The sequence below is a fragment of the Nycticebus coucang genome, chromosome X (genome assembly GCF_027406575.1).
Source record: "Nycticebus coucang isolate mNycCou1 chromosome X, mNycCou1.pri, whole genome shotgun sequence".
NCBI lineage: Eukaryota > Metazoa > Chordata > Mammalia > Primates > Lorisidae > Nycticebus > Nycticebus coucang.
The window spans coordinates 18,768,859-18,792,093 of record NC_069804.1 but is presented as its reverse complement, the minus strand read 5'-3'; the positions used below and the strand labels follow the sequence as shown (position 1 = coordinate 18,792,093).

At 44.1% G+C, this 23,235-nt stretch overlaps 1 protein-coding gene and 1 pseudogene across 10 annotated transcripts in view; both read left to right on the top strand.

The window, feature by feature from the left end:
* MAP7D2 (MAP7 domain containing 2) overlaps positions 1–9,392 on the top strand; it is a 123,761-nt gene extending 114,369 nt beyond the window's left edge. For 8 of the 9 annotated variants that reach the window (XM_053580399.1, XM_053580400.1, XM_053580397.1 and 5 more), the window contains 7 exons: positions 1,099–1,366; positions 2,086–2,190; positions 3,141–3,197; positions 3,610–3,688; positions 4,198–4,384; positions 5,807–6,082; positions 7,834–9,392. In XM_053580399.1, the coding sequence (XP_053436374.1) occupies positions 1,099–1,366; positions 2,086–2,190; positions 3,141–3,197; positions 3,610–3,688; positions 4,198–4,384; positions 5,807–6,056 (946 nt within the window). In that variant the 3' untranslated portion in view covers positions 6,057–6,082; positions 7,834–9,392. The remainder of the gene's footprint in view (positions 1–1,098; positions 1,367–2,085; positions 2,191–3,140; positions 3,198–3,609; positions 3,689–4,197; positions 4,385–5,806; positions 6,083–7,833) is intronic. The other variant, XM_053580398.1, reaches the window with a different exon arrangement.
* A 3,646-nt stretch (positions 9,393–13,038) lies between these two features.
* Positions 13,039–22,400, top strand: LOC128576705 (charged multivesicular body protein 2a-like; annotated as a pseudogene). Its single transcript, XR_008377488.1, has 2 exons — positions 13,039–13,080; positions 21,703–22,400. The product of XR_008377488.1 is annotated as a charged multivesicular body protein 2a-like (transcript).
* Positions 22,401–23,235: the final 835 nt, after the last annotated feature.

Below are 23,235 nucleotides of genomic sequence, written 5' to 3'. Positions count from 1 at the left end.
GTGACTTTTCAAGTGTTGCACAGTGAGTAGCCCAATCAATACAATTTGGGTCTTGCCTATATGGCACATTGCCAGTGATTGCCCAAGGAAAGTGATGTACACGTAAGCAGGAAGAACATTAGAAGTGTTCAAATGAGCCCTTAGACTTTAAAGAATTTTCCCTCACTGCTCAGAGCTCTTTATCATGAATCTGTCTGTGGAAGAAAATGTCTACATAACCTTCATTTTCATATGGCAAAGAACAAAAGCTAAAATGTATTTCTAAAGATTGCCAAGATAAATGGAAAATAGATGCCATTTGCTACATAAAAAGTCACATACCGGGCGGTGGCTGTGGCTCAGTCGGTAAGGCGCCAGCCCCACATACCGAGGGTGGCGGGTTCAAACCCGGCCCCGGCCAAACTGCAACCAAAAAATAGCTGGGCGTTGTGGCGGGCACCTGTAGTCCCAGCTACTCGGGAGGCTGAGGCAAGAGAATGGCTTAAGCCCAGGAGTTGGAGGTTGCTGTGAGCTGTATGAGGCCACGGCACTTTACCAAGGGCCATAAAGTGAGACTCTGTCTCTACAAAAAAAAAAAAAAAAAAAAAAAAGTCACATACCAGTTAGAACCCGCAGTGAACTTTTTGAGCTCATAATCACTGCTTATAAATTGCTGACTGACATATTTGTGGCCATTGAGACACTTCTCATTGTTTTGAGCTTTAGTTGGTTTCAAGTATTTATTTCTCTTAGGTTTTTTTTTTTTTTTTTAAGAATTGTCACTAAATAAAAATGATGAGGATTAGCCACATGACCATCATGTGGTTATTTGTAGATGGACTAAGGAACATCTGTATCTTCACTATAGTACACTTCACAAATCAAGACATCATTAGTCTTTGTCTTACAGATTTTAAAGTCAGGCCTGGTTAATGTACTTTGGTAAATACTCAGACTGGAGTGGATTTCCAGGAAGGATGAGTTTTATCACGTGGATCCTAATTCAAATGCATGTATTTATTAACGTGTGCAGCATTACTCTCTGCTGTCAGCGCACAGTTCTTTGGCAGTTTGCCTTTCGAACATGTCTTCTTCTAATAACGATTATGTTCTCAAAAGGCTGGAGAGAGAGGAATTAAAAAGAAAGGCAGAGGAAGAAAGGCTTCACCTAGAAGAAGAAGCCCGTAAGCAGGAAGAAGAAAGGAAGCAGCAGGAAGAGGAAAAGAAGCGGCAGGAAGAGGAAAAGAAGCGGCAGGAAGAGGAAGAGAAAAGAAAGGCAGGAGAGGAGGCCAAGCAAAAGGCTGAGGAGGAGCGACTATTGAAAGAAAGGCAAGCAAAGGAGAAGCAAGAACAAGAAAAGCAAGAAAAAGCCATGATTGAAAAGCAGGTACTGTATAAGTCCTCATGTAGGCTTTCCTCATTTTTAAGGGCCTTAATTAATACTAGCTAAAATTAGTTAAATTTTAATGACTCATAATATTTACTTGAAGTTTTTTTCTTATGTTATCAATATAAGTTACTTGGGATAGTCACAGTGAAATTAGTAATGTTTGCTGTCTGTCAGTTGGGGTTTCCCCAGAGGGAGACCCTGGGATAAGAATTTGGGTGCCAGTATTTTATTTTGGGGTGGGATTCCAGGAAGCCAGCAGGAAGAAAAGCTAATATAAGTGCATTGATGGGTGTTTTGCTGTGGACATTAGGAACTCAGTCCCATTGGGGCTTTCTGAGAGATTGGCTCATGCCTTCGAATTATCTCTCTAAGGGATGAGGAAACAGGACTATTTATCTACCAACTCCTACCACTCATTGTGGAAGGTCTCTCCTTGAAGATTTAACTCCCTGCATTTTCTGGCCGTATGCACATTTCACGGCCACAGAAAGACCTTGGCCATGTATGGTAACGGTCTGCAGGTGATTTTCATGGGGAATAGAGGGCATAGGAATGAGTCCCAAATGTATCTGCTACATCGTAGAGCAGGTTGTGTAAATCCTCATTGAGTCTTATAGCGTTCACTTTGGGGCAGATAATTAGATGAAGCCCCAGAAATTAGTACAGTGTTTTCTCATCTTAGAAAACTTGTGCCTTGATTGACCTATTTCTGTCAGAAGGAAGCATCAGAAACAAAGGCCCAGGAGGCAGCTAAACAGATGCGTCTAGAAAGAGAACAGATCATGCTGCAGATTGAGCAGGAGCGGCTGGAGAGGAAGAAGGTAAGGGATGAGGGATCAGGAGCATTTAGGGTAAGATAGGAACAGGATGTGAATCAGTTCTGTTTTACAGCCATAGGGTAGAGTGCTCTTAGGTTTGTCAATTAAGTCAAGTTCATTGATAGTGCTATTCAGATCGTCAATATTTTTATTTGTTTTTTGTCATCTTGTTCTATCAGTTATTGAAAAGGAGTGTTAAAAATTCCGTATGTGATTATGGATTTGTCCATTTCTCCTTTTAGTTCTGTCAGTTTTTGTTTTACATGTTTAGTGAAAACTTAATGTTAAATTTTTTTGTTGAATTGACCTCTTTATCATGAAATACCCTTCTTTATCTCTAGTAATATTTCTTGTCTTAAAGTCTGCTTTGGCAGCCTTTTTATCATTAGTATCTGCATGGTAAATCTTTTTCCATCCTTTTACTTTGAACCTCTGTTTGTTCTTTTTGAGTGTGTTTCTTGTAAACAGCATATAATCAGACTTGTTACTTTAATCCCATTTGACAGTCTTTGTCTTTTAATTGGTTGTTCAGTCCATTTACACTTAATGTACTCAAGGATACAGATGAATTTAAGGAGGCTGATTATAACAGTCCATTCTCAGTGTTCTAGGCCCAGCCTGAGAGCCAGAGGCCAGTCTGTATCCTTCCCTACTGAGCTACACCTCAGCCTAGCTTTCTGTAGGTTGGTCCTCTTTAATGAGTGGAATTTTTTGATTTATAGGGAAACTAAGGATAAAGATGAGATATAAATTGAATGTTGATTCTAGTTTCGTACTAGTTCACTTCTCAAGCATTGACCTTGTTCATAGGCCCAGTCCACAAAACCAATAGAAAGGCTGTGCTGACATTTGTCTTTTACGAGTTTTCTAGAAAATGTGAAATTGCATATAGACCCAGTTGCTTTTATACATTTTTGGTCTTACAGTGCTCTTTACTTCTTTTTGGTTTCCAGAGAATAGATGAAATCATGAAGAGAACAAGGAAGAGTGATGTGTCTCCAGAAGTGAAGGTAGGAATTCAGATGATCACTTTAATAGTTCATGTGCTGAATAGAAAAGAATAGCAAAATATTCAGTGAAATTGTAGGTCTTGGAGAAGAGCCAGAAAAAAATGGACTTTTCCTGCTTCATTTCTGGCTAGGTTAAGGAGGGAATAGGTGCCAGAAAGGAAAGGGCAGTTTCAAAGGTAGAGTGGGTAAAAGATTCTCCTAGAACAGTGTGGGGTGGATGCAGGGAGGGGCATAGTAGTCCATGAACAAAAGAGAAGGGTGACATAATAACAAGGAAAACACTGAAGAGTCAATTGCCACACAACAGGCAGATGGTCCAGAAGGGATTCATATGTCCTCACTTTGAAAAAGCACTTGTTTTCTATGTGATGTCAGTTTTCCCTCTTTTCATTCACCCTCTATTTATTTTCAGAAAGAGGACCCCAAAGTGGGGATTCAGCCTACTCTGTATGTGGAAAATAAGACGAAACCTGTTGTTCCCAACAAAATAGGTGAGCATGTGGTCTGCTTCTTGATTTCTTCCTCTTAGCAAAAAGGGCTCATAAAACTTCCTGTAGGAGAAAAACACCTGAGTCCTAAGAGGGCAACTGCTGGCAGGGGCCTGTACGGTTTCCTTTCCTTGGTGGTGGCTCTCCAGCACAGGGTCTGTCAGCTTCATTTGGGAAATCACGGGGTTCCTTGGTTACTCCAGTAATCCCGGTGTGGGTGGCATTCTGTCTGCTGGTTCATGATGCTTTGCAAGAGAGATTAACTGCTGGTCAGGTTTTATCAAGACCTGACTCTGTTCTTCTACAGAGGTTCTGCTCACCTGCTAATAATGTAATTTGTTTTCTTTTCCCCTATGTGTAGGTGATTACATGGAGTTATTTGTGGTTCTTTCCACAAAAGATGTTACATTATTAGTGAAGCAGAAGATTAATTCCCTTGATTTAAATGTCCTGTTATTTCATTATTTGGGATATTTTATGATTAACACAAGGGCCTTTGTGTTCTCAATCAGAAATCAATGGATTGAACACCTGCCAGGAAGTTAATGATGTGGGGCATAGTGCCCCAGAAACTATTCCCCAAGACATTTTCTCTAATGTCCTTAAACCAGTTGGGGGACTTGTTCATCTGGATGCCCTTGATAGGAAATCAAACAGTCTGGATGATTCAACTGAAGATGTTCAGTCTATGGATGTGAGGTATGTCTGTTTCTTCTGTTTTTAAGCCTTATCTTTTCTCCAGACACTGCCACTGTCTTTTATTTTAAATCATAACTTTGTACATTAATGCATTTATGGGGTTCAGTGTACTGCTTTGATACACAATGTGAAATGCTTACATTGAATTAAGTAACACATCCTGCCACTGTCTTTTAGTTGGTTTCTTATTCTTTTACACACACACAAAAAAAAAATCTAAAGCAGATTAGGTTGACATTACAGTAAATCTTTCAGTACTCTGACACCAGTGTCTTGGGTTAGGTTCTCTCTTAGAAGCAGAGTCTGGGACAGAGTTTCTAGGGCATGTGATTCATTAGGAGAGAACTCCCAGGAATCTTTCAGGAGAAAGGGGAAGGAGGGAAGCTACTAAGCAAGGATGTAGCCGATCCCATGGGAGCACAGGAGGATGAGTTTCCAGCTCCTCTGAGCTCCTCTGAGCTTTTGCAGTTCAACTGTTTTTTTCTAGATTCTTCTCTTAAGATCTCACCAAGGAAGAAAAGAAGAATCTGGCAGCAGCCTTTCTCTGGCTGTTACAGACTGCTGGTGACAGGCCCACAGCCTACCACTCTTCTGAGCCTGGATTTGCTCATGTGCTAGGCCTGTGTCTGACACAACAAGGAGAGTCCTTCCATCTTCAGGGCAAGGGGAGAGAGAAAAAAAGACTAGGCTCAGCTGGGCAGAAGCTAGATAAGTCAGGGTGGCTTGGCAACCTCTCTTTAGAGAGGAAGCAGTGGGTGAGTCACTGCACGTGACTAGGCGGGTGGTACTTGGGCCCTCCAACCTTAACTGAGCACCTATTTCAGGTAGCTCAGCATGAACCGCATGATCAGATCACAGTCCCAGGAGCCCTGGTAGGAAGAAAGGATTGTTCTCCCCATTTTAAAGGGAAGGAAAATGGGAGGCTGCAGGGAGGTAAAGCAGCTTGCCCAATCAAGGTGGCACTGCTAGCAAGGTGGCAGCACCAGGAGTCCCAGTGTTATTTAGGGCCCTTCCTCAGCTCGCTTTGAGCTTTGAGCATTTGCTTTCTAATCGAATGTCCCATTCTGAAAGTCCTGGAATTACCTTGCTTATTTGTAGTAGAACACCAGTGCCTGTGGGTTTTTGTTTGTTTGTTTGTTTTACTTTCACCCTTCGGGCAATAAGAGCTTAGCCATCACAGTCCTGCTCAGTCTGCAAGGGCCTTGTGTCCACCATCTGAACTCAGATTTGAACACACTCGTGTTTTTTACAATGTGTTACATACAAACTGACTCTAAATCCACCTCTTTAGAAAAGTAGTATAACAAAATATTGCAAATCGAATTAATATATTGTGCTTAGTTCTGGTATTCATTCTCTCTCTCTCCCTGTTTCTCTCCCTCTCTCCTTCCACCCTCTCGCTGGCCTCTGTCTCTCATCTAGTCCTGTTTCAAAAGAAGAGCTTATCTCCATCCCAGAATTTTCACCAGTGAGTGAAATGATTCCTGGGGTGCCTCTGGACCAAAATGGAACTGGTAATGCCCGAGCACTTCAAGATATCTTAGATTTCACTGGTCCCCCTACATTCCCCAAGAGATCCAGTGAAAATCTCAGCCTGGATGACTGTAACAAAAACCTTATCGAAGGATTTAACAGTCCTGGCCAAGAAACTACTATGAACACCTTCTGTTGACAAATACAGTATCCCTTTAATGAAAGGTACAGTTTTTTGATGATACTCTAACTCCTTAACTCTTTTAACTGTTATTTGTAAAGATAAGATAAATATCACTCAGCTCTTAGATGGTCGGTTTTATTTGAAAAATGTAAACACAAATGTATTACAGCATGTACTGCAGCATATACAAGAACCGAGATGAATTTCAAGTAATTCCTTCACGTGCAAGCCTTCAGCACCATGCCCTGCCCTGCCCTGCCCTACCCCACCATGCCCCTGCTGTTTGGGGTGTGTGAATGGGAAGGTTAAAAAGCACTGGCAAGTTTTTACCGGTTCACCACCCTTTTGGGGGGGGTAAGAGGAGGATGGTCTTGTGGTGTTACAAGGTGGTGTTAGTAAAATGAATCCACTCCTCTGGTTTTACCGAATGATATCCCGCATTCTATCTAGAATCGTTAATGTGTATTATGAGTGTTGAGCCAAATGATTTGCTGTTCTTTTGACCTGCTCTGGATGCTCTCAAAGCAGATATCTGTTCTTGGATCACAAGTGAGGGCGAGAAGAACTGCAGTTGGTGCCCTGAAGGTTTCCCCCAACGTTTGGCCTTTTTCTTGCCCAACTTCTAGAAGCTGTTCTCATTTGAGTAAGACTGTCTGTGGCTTACATGCACTGTGCACGTCATCATATACGCCTCACATTTTATTTACTTCACTTTGGGGCTTGTTTTTGAAGAACAAAAACATAATTAGAATCTATCACCAAAGCTTTTCGTGACTTAATTTCAATTGCTCCTCCTGTTTTAGATTTTTAAAAACATTTTTGAACTCTCTTAGCCACTTTATTTTTTTATGATACTCCACTCCTATAACAGAAATCCGATGCCTGAGATGATTTAGTGCAACCTTTAAAATTCTCAAATGAAGAAACAGGTTGGAGAAGCCACACAGCTGAGGTGACTGTGTTCTGGGTACTTAATGCTACCTGACCTCAGCTCCTGCCTACAGACAAGTTTGACACTGTGCTTCTCTTGGTTCCCAGGTACATTACAGGTCACTTTTAGAGTGAACTATATCCCTGGCTTGGAAGAGCATCTGCCTTCTTGGGTGCTTAAAATATGGAATTCACTTGAGTATTCTAGTTCCCTGACATCCATATGGCTTAATATTTATTAAGGGGTTTCAATTATGTTAAATTATGTTAGCAGACTTCGACTTAACTAGCTTCCCTTCAGTCACTTACCTCATTATCCAATAAGGACCAGAAAATCCACCAAACCTATGAGAGTGTTCATAGGTCCTCATATTTATTCTTTCATCTCTAACTGAAAGAAGTGCTAAACCCCTGTCTAAAAAGAAAAAAGGAATCTTGGCTAAATTGTTTTATCCACACTGCTTATATATTTTCATTTGTCATTATCATGTAGTCTAGTTCTCAAATTCTTCTCAATCAAAGGTGGTACCATCCCCACAAAGGGGCGTTCGGAAACATGGTGGTGGGTTTTGTTGTCACAGTGGCTTGGGGCAGTTGAAAGGCAAACCTTGATGCGTTCAATGTCTGCATGTTTGGGGAAAGTCCCACACAAGGAGAATTTGACCCACCTATAAGAATAGAGCCGTGCAAAATACTGTGGCACTTCCCATGACAAATACTGTGTGAGCCAAGGAAAAAGTCATTGCCAAGAGAGTGGAAAGTATCACAGTGTATGATCGTTTAGTGCAACAGATGCTGCACAGGGCAGAATACCTGGTGTTTTTCAGTGATCTCACCTGGTTGTGTTTTTGACTTGACACAGGTGGTGTTTGGAGAACCCTCGCAGCTGCTGATCGTCAGCCCAGGCTGCTGGCTGTCTGAAGCTTCTGTCACCCTTAACCGCTGGGCTCCAAGTTATTAGATCAGAATGTAACCGTATTCCTAGGTAGTATGTCAAACACTGGCCACTCTTGGTAGAAACCTTGAGACTTGTCGCCTTGTTGGGCTTTAGCAAAGTTGCATTTTACAGTTCTATTTATGAGCTTCAGCCGCTGACAAAGCACTTCCTGTACTTCTCTATTATCATAGTGACCTTCCAAGTAAGCTGAGTGGTTCTGCTCAGAAATTCACTTTACAAACATTGTTATTCCCAAAGTTGGCACATGTAAACACGTAGCTATCTCTTCCTGTAAAATAATCTAGACATTTACCCAAACTCTAGTTCAACTTATACTCAACTTGAGCTGCTTATCTCCCTGTCTTTGCTGAAAAAGAGAAGAAATTCAGGAGTTCCCCCCCACCCACCCCCAGCCCCCGGGTCTCTCTGTTGAAAGGTACTAGCAAGAAGCCTTTTATCATTATCATTAAGCTTTGCCATCTGCAAAATGCATTGCCCCACAGTACTCTTTGGGGGTTAAGGTAGTAAGTTTGGTTGAGTAAGGAAATAAAAAGAGTTTGCAATGCTTTCTATTCTCTTATGCATATTCTTGTGTACATGGGCAACTGAATCTAGCCAGGGCCCTTTGATCTCACACCATAAAATCTCCAAACTTGTAGTCACTCCAAACCATCAAGTGGCTTTCCAACCAGATGAATCTGAATCACTTGTCTCGTGTGTAGGTGGTTGGTTTTCATGTCCTCGCCATTGTTTTTCTCTTGGATCTTGGGAATTTCCTTTGTTTGTTCTTGTGTTTGCCCAACTGTTAAGAAAATCAGGCACAAGTGAAAATCATAGTGTCTAAAACAAGGGGGCTCCAAATTGGACCCCATATGTCACTTTATTAGACTTTAACGTACAGAAATCTGAAGGGGGGACAAAATGACACCAGAATGTACCCTTCACACATTTTATGCCATGTAATTGTGTGTTTTCTTAATTTTGTTTCTTGTGGTGAAATGTGACTTTCATATTAAAATAACCTTTTTTTTCCTTCTTTGAAAACTTGTTGTTTTGACATATAATTTAGGGTTTGGAAGGCTCCGCAATTCTGAGAGAGGGCTGCAGTCAGGAAATATAAAGAAGTCTCAGTAGTAATCTTGTTCATATGCTTTTAAAGCCAACTACACTTCAAGAATTTATTCATTATGAAACTGTGTATGTTTGTGTATGTGTATATACTAAATAAAATATATGCCTCCAAATAATACAGTGCCATTGATCTTGATGAATATGGGGGGAAATCCCTTTTATGACAAGCACACAAAATATGGTAGCATGGTCTGACTTTCGAAAAATGCCTTGTCATCTTTCTTATAGCTTTATTTTGCTAAATGTGTTTTGTGATCTGTTGTACCTCACAGCACCATTGTGACTGCAGTGATGCCTCATTTGCATGATGTATACGTTGTGTTTAATGTGAAATACATTTTCATTGAAGAGTCTGATGACTTGCTAGTGTTTTGTTTCTGTAAGCTCAGTGAAGAAATGCGGTGCTAAAACTAAATTTTTTAAAACCCACGTGGAAAAAAAAACCCTGAGCCCTGTGTGAGTGTGGGTGTCCTTTCCCTGTCAAACTCATTATAAATTACTGTTACTAATGCCAAATGGAGCCAGCTATGTAAATAAGCTTATCAAATGGCGAACTGTCCCTGAAACATGGTGAACTTCTGAGTAAAGTTGCTGTACTTTCATACCATGGCTGCAAGGGACCTCTGGCTAGCGAAGGCAATTAGCCTTACTGTAGTCTATAAGAACCTGGCACATAGCTGTTTTTGGTATACAGGCTTGTTCACTACCTAGGAGATAGTACTAGGCCAGACCATGAGCCAGGCGAGCAGGACTAGAATTAACAACAGAGGGCCCTGGGCGGCCCCTGTGGTTCAAAGGAGTAGGGCACCAGCCCCATATGCCAGAGGTGGCGGGTTCGAACCCAAACCCGGTCAAACACTGCAGAAACAAACAAACAACACCAAAAAGAAAAGAGGGCCCATCACTGCTCTCCTCAGCTCTTCTGACAAAACTTCTGGTTAGGGGACAGAAGCAAACGCTATTTCCACATGCAGTCCTCTGACAGGGCCATTAGAAGTAGCTATGTCATGACCTCTGGCCATATGGTCTATATTAGTGGCCAGTCATTCCTAAGAACAGTTTCTAGTTTGTGGACATTTTTGATATTTTCTCAGTTTTAATATCTTCTTTCCTGTATGTATAGGTTTCCTGTTAATCAAATGCTTTGTAAACTAAATTTCTTTTTTTTTTTTTTTTTTTTTTTGTAGAGACAGAGTCTCACTTTATGGCCCTCGGTAGAGTGCCGTGGCCTCACACAGCTCACAGCAACCTCCAATTCCTGGGCTTAAGCGATTCTCTTGCCTCAGCCTCCCGAGTAGCTGGGACTACAGGCGCCCGCCACAATGCCCAGCTATTTTTTGGTTGCTGTTCAGCCGGGGCCGGGTTTGAACCTGCCACCCTCCATATGTGGGGCCGCCTTACCGACTGAGCCACAGGCGCCGCCCTAAATTAAATTTATTTCTAATTTTTATTATTCATTTATTTAGCTTTAGGGACTAGGTCTCACTGTTGCCCAAGCTGGGGTATAGGCGATGTTAGCCTAGCTCACATCAACCTCAAACTCGTGGACTCAACACAATCTTCCTGCCTTAGGCACCCACTACCATACCTAGCTAATTTGTCTGTTTTTTTGTAGAGATGGAGTCTTGCTGTGTCAGGACTGGTCTCAATCTCCTGGACTCAAGTGGTCCTCCTGCTTTGGCCTCCCAAAGTGCTGAGCTTACAGACGTGAGCCACTGTGCCCAGCCTGTAAACTAAATTTAGAAAGTACACATAGGGAGCTGGTTTCTAGAAGTATTTCCATTACATCAGGGCCCAGCACAGGGTGATCTCCACTCCTGTTCCTGGGCACTGTTTGGGAAATGCAATTGTGTAAGAAAAGGAAGTAAAAACTCTTAGGAACAAGCTGCTTTTACCCATACTCTTGTTTTCAGGAAACTGATAAAGTATTAGAATAATTTCACATGGGGGCCAACTATTACACATCAATAGTTTTCTTACACATTAGCAATATGCAGGAAATAGATCCCCCCAAAACATAAAGTTCCTAGAAATAACAAACTAGAACTTGACCAAGGAATGTTAGAATAGAGGCAAATGGAAAGACACAATGCCCCTGAATGGGAAAACCAACACTTATGCATATGATGAAAGTCAATGGTAGGTGCACTCATATTTGTACTACTCAGCAGAATTTCTTCTTGGCAACCTGAAAATATAACTATATGTAAGAAAATGAACACAGGCTGGGTGCAGTGACTCATACCTGTAATTCTAGCACTCTGGGAGGCCAAGGCAGGAGGACTGCTCGAGCTCAAGAGTTTGTGTTGCTGAACAACACAGCAAGATCCTGTCTGTAGCAGGACGTAGTGGCGGGCGCCTGTAGTGCTTTTAGTCCCAGCTACTTGGGAGGCTGAGGCAAGAGGATTGCTTGAGCCCAAGAGTTAGAGGTTGCTGTGACGGCATGGCATTCTACCCAGGGCAACAGAGTGAGACTCTGTCTCAAAAGGGAAAAGCCCCACAAAGGTAATAAACTTACGAGTTTTTGTAAAGGGAGAATTTCCCCTAACAAATAGTAAAATACATAAAATGTCCATAATTTACTGTATTCTGTTAGAGAAATAGAATTTGGAATAGCAATAGAGATAAGAAATACCCAAGATACTTAAGAATTTAATGTATGCTGGAGTGTGGGGGGGTTGTGTCTGTAAAAAGGTAGCAAGTCTCCTCAGTATCAACTGAGTTTAACATCTCTGATGGGGTGAGGATAAGGGCATAGAAGTCACAGTGAGGAAACAGAGCAGGGGAGTCCAAAATGTGGATACCAATTACTAGTCAAAGTTTTAAATCAGGGACAAAAATTAGATGCACGGCTTGGCAGCAGCTTCTAAAGATCTTGAACTTCCAGGTGCCCCTGGGACGTGCCAGGCTCTCAGGAGGTGAGTAGCAGTGGGCTCCTGCAGAAGCGGACCATAATGATAGCACATACTGAGTTCCTCTGTGTGTGAGGTGGTTCCAAGACTTCTCCGGGCTTTGACATACGTGGGTGCCACATAAATATGGGAAATGTCTAGAGTAGCGGTTCTCAACCTGTGGGTCGTGACCCACAAGAACTGTATTAAAGAGCCACGGCATTAAGAAGGTTGAGAACCACTGGTCTAGAGAGTGGTTTGGCCAAGGACATACGGCTGGAACTTGGCACAGCCGGCTTTGATTCCTGGGCCCCAGGTTTGATACCCCCAGGGGGGGTTACCAGGCTGTTCTGCCCCCAAGAGTAGCAAAAATGATTTTCCAGAGTAGGTGCGTTTTTGAATGGTCATCAAAGCTCTTGTTGTACGAGGCTGACAATTAAGTTAGTGAACTCATCCTGGGAAAAGTACTTTGAAGGGTGGACTAGGTGCTGGCATCAGTGTAGAGCTTTCCAAGGGGAGTACTTTGAAGGTGACATAGTGATAGTCAGCATTGAGGTATGCAGCAATTTTTCTAGGACGAGTTCGTGAACTTAATTGTCTTATTTGCTGACATTCCCAATGTTATGCAACTATTGCCACCAATTCTAGAACATTTTTACCTGAGTGTGCTTTTTCAGGGCTTATTATCCATTCATCTGCTCAAAGCAGCAGAGCTTCGTTTTATCAGCCATTAGTATAAGTTCTCAATGTACCCGAAAACAAAAACATGGGCTTTGAAAATAGTATTACGTGTATTCTCTGAAGCAGCCCTCTTCTCCCTTTTCCAGTAGGTCCAATTAGGGCGATGTTTATGGAGCAGTTAACGTGGACCATTTTGTGTTGTTCCACCTTTGCCACAGAAATATGGGATCAAATGCCAAACACAGGCTCACCAGATGCCCAGCAGGGGCCTCCTAAGTCCAATCCTAGGATTGGGCGAGTGTAATTTAGAACATTTTGAAACCCTGAACTTTCAGAGCCACATCTTTAACAGTAACCATGGAATCGGGCATGGGTGACTTACACTGCCATTGTGTTTCTGGGACAGATGACCCATTTTTTAACCACTATGGAGGGAGTGTTCAGTGCACTCCTTTATCCCAACGTCCAGGTAAGGGTCCAAGGCAGTGGGCACTCAATGCACTAGGAAATAAATGGCCGCCTGCCCAGAGCTGAAGGGCCACCTTGCAAAAAGGAGTGGAAAGCTTCAGGTGTCCTTCGGGGACAATTCGCTCCCCTCCCCTTCCCTTCCTGTTCTGTACTAAATAAGCAGGAACCTCCTGCCGAAGTTTCTATGCCGCAGTTCAATGCCACAGCTCACCTGGCACCTAGGGATTGTTGAAGGCCCAGAAATGTCTAAAGCTGCCAGCCTTCCAGACATCCAAGAAATGATTAAGGCAGGATTTGCCCATCTCACCTCAAGAAATGCAAAATACAAGGAACAGAGTCCCAAGGAATTGAACCTTTGCATAAAAAGGCAACTTCCTTTTAGAATTGGAGCCAGCACCTCCTTGTTGGCTGTCCTTGTCTTTTTTTTTTTTTTTTGCAGTTTTTGGCCAGGGCTGGGTTTGAACCCACCACCTCTGGCATATGGGGCCAGCGCCCTACTTCTTTGAGCCACAGGCACCGCCCAGCTGTCATTGTCTTAATCACGGTTTCCTAATAGTGTCTGCAGGCTCATCTTTGAAACAATAGGAGAGCTATCCACACAGAAGTGGTAACTAGGACAGGGCTGGGCCACATGCAGCAGATACGTGTAAAGCTCGTTGGACTGAATTCAGTCACCATAGTGGGACCCGTGGGTTTTTAGGACCCACTGAAGCTACTAGTCCCACTGGGAGAACAGAATAAATCCCATTTGTCCAATAGATCCGGCCTTCTGAAGGGTTCTGAGGGATGCACCCTATGTGGTGATAGCCCTGGTGGCTAGTACATGTTCAATGTTCACCCCCAGTAAGAACCCAGAATATGGAAGGCAAAACAATAACTTCGTGTCTTTTTGAAGTCCCTCTAGAGTTCTTGTCTTAACAAGGCACCCTAAGGATCAGCTGATTCTCCGATGATGGAAATCATGTGACTTACTGTATGCTGTGAGTAAGAACCCAGTCTCTGGAGTTAGATGTTCACTTGGAGACAGAAAGTTGAAGATGATTTTTGCCCTGTAGAAAAGATAAGGCCAAAAGTTATGTCTATTTGTCCCTGTAGGACACTAAAAAGCTTTGTCTCTATCTTTGAGCTCTTACTCCCACATTCCTTTTCCCACTACATATATGTGTGCGCATATGTATATACGTGCATGTGTGCGTGCATGATAATTAGTCCTCATTATCTCCTTTCAGCCAGCTTTGTCATCCTGCTCCTTCATAAGTTAAATACATTTCTTTTTTGAAATGTGGGTAGAGTGCCGTGGCATCATCTTAGCTCACAGTAGCTTCAAACTCTTGGGCTCAAGCGACCCTCCTGCCTCAGCCTCTTAAGTAGCTGGGACTATAGGTGCCTGCACCACTCCTGGCTAGTTTTTCTATTTTTAGTAGAGATGGGGTCTTGTTCTTTCTCAGGCTGGTCTGAAACTCCTGAGCTCGCGTGATCCACCTGCCTCAGCCATTAAATACATTTTCACATATGCTCGTTGTATATGTACATCAGAATCATGTTTTTAACCTTTGAGAAGTTATACTTTGACAATGAGGAAGCCTCAAATCCTCAGCAATATTTGGGAAATTTTAAATCACTATACTGATAGCTTCGAAAGTTCCCATTAAGGTGGGGCATAGTGGCTCGCCCCTGTAATTCCAGCTCTTTAGGACACTGAGGCATGAGGGTTTCTTGAGGCCAGGAATTTAAGACCTGTCCAGGTGACAAAGCAATACCCCATCTATAGCCGGGCGCGGTGGCTCACGCCTGTAATCCCAGCACTGTGGGAGGCTGAGGAGGGAGAATCGCTTGAGCTCAGGAGTTCGAGACTCGCCTGAGCGACAGTGAGACCCCGACTCGTGAAAAAAATGGAAAAACCCAGCCGGGCGCCGCGGCGAGCGCCTGTAATCCCAGCGGCTTCCGGAGGCTGAGGCAGCGGGGTGCCCGCAGCCCGAGTCTGAGGTTGTGGTGAGCTACCACGCCCACTGCACTCTGCTCAGGGGCATAGGGTGGGACCCTGTCTCAACAAAAAAAAAAAATACCCCATCTATAATTTTTTTTTTAATTAGCTGGCCATGGTGGCATGCACCTGTAATCCCAGCTACTTGGAAGGTTGAAGCAGGAGGTTCACTTGAGCCCAGGAGTTCCAGGCCAGAGTGAGTTATGATGTTGCCACTACACTCCAGTCTGGGCAACAGAGTGAGGCCATTAAAAAAAAAAATACAAAGAAAACATAGCCCAGAACAACATTTTTCATTCAATGCTAATGTAGTAAATGCAACAGTGCACCACCCAGACAGACCTCTCCTTTAGGACACAGGTATTCACCCTTCCAGACGCTGGATATACAGTTGCTGTACTTGTTGGTGGAGTTCCTCTCTGGGAATTGCCCTTGGCTGAAGGAGGCGGCATCGCCAAGGTTAAACCTCCTGGAGGGGCAGCCTTTATCCAACAACTGAATAATTCGAGTGTACAAAGACCCTTGCATCAAAGTGGGATAACTCAGAAGTGGCTGCCCCAGATTCAGAGCTCTCTGTGGGGCCAGTCACACACAACTTTGTTGGGACTGCATTGCAGCCCACGTCCTCCCTCCTGCTGCCTCATGTGCCCCAAGCACTCTGTACACACTTCCTGCATGCTCATTTTCCAAAAAGACATGTCCTCAGCTAGCTGGGCACTGTGCTAAGGGCTTTCCATACATTATTCTCCCTTGACCTTCCAAACAGCGTTCTGAGGTAGGCATTATTGTTTCTGTGCTCATTTCACCATGAGGGACACGAGACTCTGGCTAAGTCGCTTGTCCAAGGTCACACACAGCCAGGAAGTACACAGCTGGGCTCCAAACCCAAGGTTTGCTTTGGCGCCTGTGTTCGCCCTGGCTCTTCATGGCCCAAAGTTCCTTCACTGAGCAAATCAAACAGACCAAGCCCCTAGAGGCACGCGCCAGTCTACACATCTCCTGGCTGAATGTGCAAATTAGCCAATCTCCTCAACCAGCTTCCCGCCCCAGAAGATGATGCTGACTTTGAAAGTCCTTGAAGCTCTGCTGCTGAGGGTGTTAAATTCTTCTTTGTATTGCTAGCTCCAGCAGAACATGTGCACCTTCCTCTCAGGAGCGCAGAGAGTTGGCATGAGATGTTTTTTCTTCATCCAGAAGGCAACCCATTCCATAACCACACATTTATAAGAAACTGTGAATGAATATCTGCTCCATGCTAAGAATTTTGCTAGGGATGGAGATGAAGCAGAGAAGACTCGCTAGTAGAGACTCTAGTAGATATTGAAGAAGGAAAGAGAGACTCTAGTAGACATTGAAGTAGTTATAATTTGCAATTGTGATGAGTACGAAGGTCAGGTTCTTTGTCAGATTCTTTGATTAAGAACTAGCTCACTCACTGTGAGTCTCATGACAGCAGGACTGTTATATTCCTACCACCCAACCCAAATATTCAGTAAATATTTGTGAGTGAATAAACAAAATTGTTACTGAGAAAATCGATGAATTAAAATTGTAGCCTCTGATCTGTATATCTTTCTGGCAGCCCCACATCTTATCACAAGATGAAGGTCCCAGGGAACTGGTTTTCATTTTTGCTGTAAAATTTCCAGCATGTAGAATAGCACCTGTCACAGAGTAGACAGAATAATTTTTTGTTGAATGAACCTTTTTTTTTGGGGTGGGGGACAGTCTCACTATGTTGCCCTTGGTAGAGTGCTATGGTGTCACAGCTCACAGCAACCTCCAACTCTTGGGCTTAAAAGATTCTCTTGCCTCAACCTCCCAAGTAACTGGGACTACAGGCACCTGCCACAATGCCCGTCTACTTTTGTTGTTGTTGTAGTTGTCATTGTTGTTTAGCAGGCCTGGGCTGAGTTCGAACCCACCAGCCCCGATGTATGTGGCTGGCACCCTAACCACTGAGCTATGGGCGCCAAGCCAAATGATTTTTTCATTGACAATAAGTAAACTGGCTTGAATGGTCCCAGTATACACAGCAGAAAGTGGTTTTAAGGGTATTTGTCATGTGTAATATATAACAAGCTCCAAAGGTAGCTCAATGACATCAGGATTCTGGGGTAGCAGCTCTTAGAGTGTCTTGGCTCTGAAAAGAAGGTTGCTGCACACCAGGACCCTTTCCTTGCATCATCATGGTCAAAGGCATGAAGAAGTCAGTGGCAGGTTGCCTTGTATCGCTCCTTCCTTTTGCCAGGGAGGAAATTCTTTCCTAGAAGCTACTTCTCATTGGCCACAAAGTCTTGCACCTACCCCTAAGCTAATCATTGGCCAAAGGGAGTGAGACGAGGTGTTGAGGCATTGCTAGCTTCTATACCAAAGACCCCCCACAAAACGCAGAATGGCTCAAATATAAGATTTTTCCCGGCTCAGGGCCTGTGGCTCAAGTGGCTAAGGCGTCAGCCACATACACCTGAGCTGGCGGGTTCAAATCCAGCCTGGGCCCACCAAACAACAATGACGGCTGCAACCAAAAAAATAGCCGGGCGTTGTGGCAGGTGCCTGTAGTCCCAGCTACTTAGAGGTGGAGGCAGGAGAATCGGTTGAGCCCAGGAGTTGGAGGTTGCTGTGAGCTGTGATGCCACGGTACTCTACTCAGGGCAACAGCTTGAGGCTCTGTCTCAAAAAAAAAAAAAAAGGGGCAGCGCCTGTGGCTCAGTCGGTAGGGCGCCGGCCCCATATGCCGAGGGTGGCGGGTTCAAACCCGGCCCCGGCCAAACTGCAACCAAAAAATAGCCGGGCGTTGTGGCGGGCGCCTGTAGTCCCAGCTACTCGGGAGGCTGAGGCAAGAGAATCGCTTAAGCCCAGGAGTTGGAGGTTGCTGTGAGCTGTGTGAGGCCACGGCACTCTACTGAGGGCCATAAAGTGAGACTCTGTCTCTACAAAAAAAAAAAGATTTTTCCCCTCCTTCATGTTAAGTACAAAGCATATGTGGCTGGTTACAACTCTCCTCTGAGTGGTGAATCAGGAACCAGGCTCTGCCATCTTATAGCTGTCTCATCTTCCAATTTCATCAGTTTTTTTACATCAAGCCAACAGAAGGGGTAGAAAGTATGGAGGGGACTCACTGCTTTCCACCTGCCTTGGCCCCTGAGGGATATGAACCACTTCCACTCACATTCCATACACAAAAACTAGTCACATGGCTTCATTTAGATGCAAGGGATCTACAGTCCCTGCGACTGTAGGTGTACAGTGAGATGTACAGTCCCTGGCTGGGTGGCTTCTCACCAGAGATACTGCTAACTATGAACTATGGAGGGGAGAGCACAGGGACTTTAGTGGATAGTTGTCTCTGCCGTGCTTACGACTGGCTTAGATCAGGGCTGTCCCATAAGAATATAATGTGAGTCACATATGGCATTTTCCATTTTCTAGTAGGGGGCCTGGGGAGGGAAGGATGGTAATTTTTATTGTAAAATCTATCACAGGATCCATTATGTTCTCTTTCCCTACCAGTCCAATGGCCAGTGGGAATTAGAGTGAAAAGTTAGGATGAGACTGTGGGGTACCTTATAAATATGGAGTTGACCAAAGCAAATTAGCCAGGCAAATGAAACTATGGGTTGCTGAATGACTTTTAAATTGATTTTGGAGTTGTGCCAGGACACAAAAAGAGACCACTTGTGGAAGAGACATGTGAACAGAATCTATCAAAGATTTTGGGGAAGAACTTCCAGAAGGGGGGAAGCACTGAACATTTGGGGTTTTTTTACATTTTTTTCCTCAAATGAAAACAATTTCATAAAGCACTGAACATTAAAATAAGAGGAGTAGGGTGGTGCCTGTGGCTCAGCGAGTAGGGCGCTGGCCCTATATACCCTGCCCCGGCCGAACTGCAATAAAAAAATAGCTGGGCGTTGTGGCGGGTGCCTGCAGTCCCAGCTACTCGGGAGGCTGAGGCAGGAGAATCGCCTAAGCCCAGGATTTGGAGGTTGCTGTGAGCTGTGATGCCACCACACTCCACCGAGGGTGATAAAGTGAGACTGTCTCAAAAAATAATAATAAATAAAATAAGGGGAGTAACAAACTTAAAACATTTTTGCAGTAAAATTAACTTTTAAACCTAACCTCTTTGTTCCTTTTTGCCTTGCATTCACATAGATAGTTCACAGCAAAAGTTTTTCAAAGTAATTGCTGAGTCATGAGACATTGTTCGAAAACCATAAATATTATGTGACTTTCAGAACCAGGGCCAAGCCCCTACACATATGACATCATAAAAGAGCTCATCAGAAATAATTTATGGGACGAAAAGGCTGGTAGCAACTACCAAATTTTGTTTAGAAATTTGCCCTCCATCTCAGCAGGAAAACAGACATAAAGGCAGTGACTAGAATGAGCAAAGAGGAACCTGCAGCATAAGACTGTCTAAAAATATTTCCATCCAAATAATATAAATCATTTCTGTCTGCTCTCTGCTGTTGACAAAGCCATTAAAAAAAGCAAAGGTAAAGAAAGGACATTCACACACACACAAAAAGCTTATATTATGGGATGGAAGAGAGGAGCAGGAAACAGAACCAGCTAAGCATTATGCAGCACATTTCATTAACAGCACTAAGCCACACAACACAAGTTAAATATTAAGGCAAGAGGAAGCTCACATGATTCTGCCAGCCCTGGGATATAAGCGCTAATGGATGTGCACACGGCACAATACGAACATAGAACTACAGTCTATATAAAACCTCCAGGGAAACTGGGCAACAGCATTTTCAGGGAAGAGAAAGCTATTTGTCCTACTACTCCATCATTTCCTTTTCTTCACATCAGCATTTTATTTATTTATTTAGAAAGAGTTTCACTCTGTTTCCCTGGGTAGAGTGCTGTGGTGTTACAGCTCACAGCAACCTCAAACTCTTGGGCTTACGCGATTTTCTTGCCTCAACTTCCCAAGTAGCTGGGACAACAGGCGCCCGCCGCAACGCCCAGCTATTTTTTTGGTTGCAGTTGTCATTGTTGTTTAGCTGGCCCCGGCTGGGTTGAAACCCGCCAGCCTCGGTGTATGTGGCTGGCACCCTAACCACTGAGCTACAGGTGCTGCCACATATCAGCCTTTATTTTATTTTATTTATTTGTTTATTTATTTATTTTTGAGACCTAGCCTCAAGCTGTTGGCCTGGGTAGAGTGCAGCAGCATCACAGCTCATAGCAACCTCCAACTCTAGGGCTCAAGTGATTCTCCTGCCTCTACCTCCCAAGCCCGCCACAACGCCCTGGCTATTTTTTGGTTGCAGCCATCATTGTTGTGTGGTGGGCCTGGGCTGGATTTTAACCCGCCAGCTCAGGCGTGTGTGGCTGGTGCCTTAGCCGCTTGAGCCATAGGCGCTGAACCACACATCAGCATTTTATTTTTATTTTATTTTATTCATTTATTTATTTTAGAGACAGAGTCTCACTTTGTCGCCCTTGGTAGAGTGCCGTGGAGTCACAGCTCACAGCAATCTCCAACTCCTGGATTTAGGCGATTCTCTTGCCTCAGCCTCCAGAGTAGCTGGGACTACAGGCGTCCGCCACAACACTCGGCTATTTTTTGTTGCAGTTTGGCCAGGGCTAGGTTCAAACCCTCCACCCTGGGTATATGGGGCTGGCGTCCTAACCACTGAGCCACAGGCACCGTCCCACACATCAGCATTTTAAAAAGAAAGCTACATAGAAGGGTGGTGGGAGACTATGTCAGGGTAACTGGTAAGTTTTCCCAGAAGCTGCCCCGTCCCCCAAAATGATGATGGCAGTAGGCACTTTCAGAGTCTGTATCAAAGCCTGACTCTTTCTTTTTAAGAAAAAATATATTTTTCCTAGCTTAAGAAATAAAAACTTAGGTGGCACCCGTAGCTCAGTGGGTAGGGTGCCGGCCACATACATGGAGGCTGGTGGGCACAACAATGACAACTGCAACCAAAAAAAAAAAAAATAGCCAGGTGTTGTGGCCGGCGCCTGTAGTCCCAGCTACTTGGGAGGCTGAGGCAAGAGAATATCTCTTTTTTTTTAAATTTTTTTTATTGTTGCAGTTTGGCCAGGGTTGGGTTTGAGCTCACCACCCTCAGTATATGGGGCCAGCGCCCTACTCACTGAGCCACAGGCGCCACCCGGCAAGAGAATCTCTTACGCCCAAGAGTTGGAGGTTGCTGTCAGCTGTGATGCCACAGCACTCTACTGAGGGTGACATAGTGAGACTGTCTCAAAAAAAAAAAAGAAAGAAGGGTGGCGCCTGTGGCTCAGCCGGTAGGGCGCCGGTCCCATATGCCGGAGGTGGCGGGTTCAAACCCAGCCCCGGCCAAATTAAAAAAAAAAAAAAAAAAGAAAGAAAGAAATTAAAAACTTAAACAGGAAACAGCACTGGCAGCAGAGGCTACAGATTTGAAGGGACTTCATTGGGGGGGGGGCACACCACATGTTCCAGAAAGAGGAATGTGACCCAGAAGCAGAAGTGGGTCCCTCATCCCATCTCTGTCCCCTACACCCCACAGCTAGGCCTCACATCTGTCTCAGGCCTGTCAGTGGGCTCCTACCACCATGGACCTTTTGTTTGGAGCTGAAAGATGCCAGAGGAGCTGCTGCTGCAGAACCAGAGGGCCCTAGAAGGCCCTGAACTGCACCTTGTGGGAGCTGGACCACGAGCAACAAAAACTAGACATCCAGGAAAAGAAAATCATTGCAGACATCAAGAAGATGGCTAAGCAGGGCCAGATGGATGCTGTGCGCATTATGGCAAAAGATCTGGTTCGCACTTGGCGCTATGTGTGTAAGTTTGTGTTGATGTGGGCCAACATCCAGGTTGTGTCCCTCAAGATCCAGACACTCAAGTCCAACAACTCAATGGCACAAGCCATGAAAGGTGTCACCAAGGCCATGGGCACCATGAACAGACAGACAAAATTGCCTCAGATTCAGAAGATCATGATGGAGTTTGAGTGGCAAGCAGAGGTCATGGACATGAAGGAGGAGATGATGAATGATGCCATAGATGATACCATGTGTGATGAAGAAGATGAAGAGGAGAGTGATGCTGTTGTGTCCCAGGTCCTGGATGATCTGGGACTGAGCCTGACAGATGAGCTGTCAAACTCCCCTCAATTGGAGGCTCACTCAGTGTGGCTGCTGGTGGAAATCAAGCAGAGGCTACAGCCTCAGCCCTGGCTGATGCTGATGCAGACCTAGAGGAGCAGCTCAAGAACTTGTGGAGGGACTGACTGCCCCACCTGCCACTCCAAGGGTACCACCAGATGCCCAGGATGGTTACCATGATCGCTCTGTAATAAAATACATTGGACACTAAATAAAAATAAAAGAAAGAAATTGAAAACTACTCTAACTTTCACCAAGCATCTGTCCTTGTTCTGGTTTGCAGGGAACACCAAGTGAAAGATCAGGGTGTGTCCAATTCACCTGGAGACTTGTTGAAACACAGTTTGCTGGCTCCACTCCCACAGCTTCTGATTCAGTAGATTTTAGCAGAGGCTTTACTAACTACCCTGTTTCCCCAAAAATAAGACAGTGTCTTATTTTAAGGTGTGCTCCCAAAGATGCGCTAGGTCTTATTTTCAGGGGATGTCTTATCTTTCCTGTAAGTAGGTCTTATTTTCGGAGGATGTCTTATTTTCGGGGAAACAGGGTAGCGTATGGTCCCACCTTTGCTCATTTTCTTCTGATAGGACGCCAGTGAGGTCTCATCTAGGGTTTATTCCTTCAGTCTGGGTTCCAGACAGAAGGACCAAAGCTTACTCATAATGGATGTGCAATATAAGTGAGAATTAAACATTCATTGTCATGAGCCACTAGATTTGGGGATTGTTATTGTAGCATATTAAGCAGAGCTGGCATTCTGCAGCAGATTTGGCTTCACATGGAAACCAAAGGAAAAGTATAAGAAATGGAAAGGTAGATAATAGTTCATTTCTCTTAGGCTTGCTCTGTGTACATGTGCTATTTGTGTAGACCCCTGAGCTGTGTGCAAACTATTTAACCCCTTTGTCCACACAAGTAGACAGCAAATAGGACCAAGGGCCATCTACTTATGCTGTTTGTTAACCAACCATCAGTCTGGACAAAGACCACTTGTTCAAAAATGAGTCAAAATAAATATATATACACAAATATGTCCATATACTCATA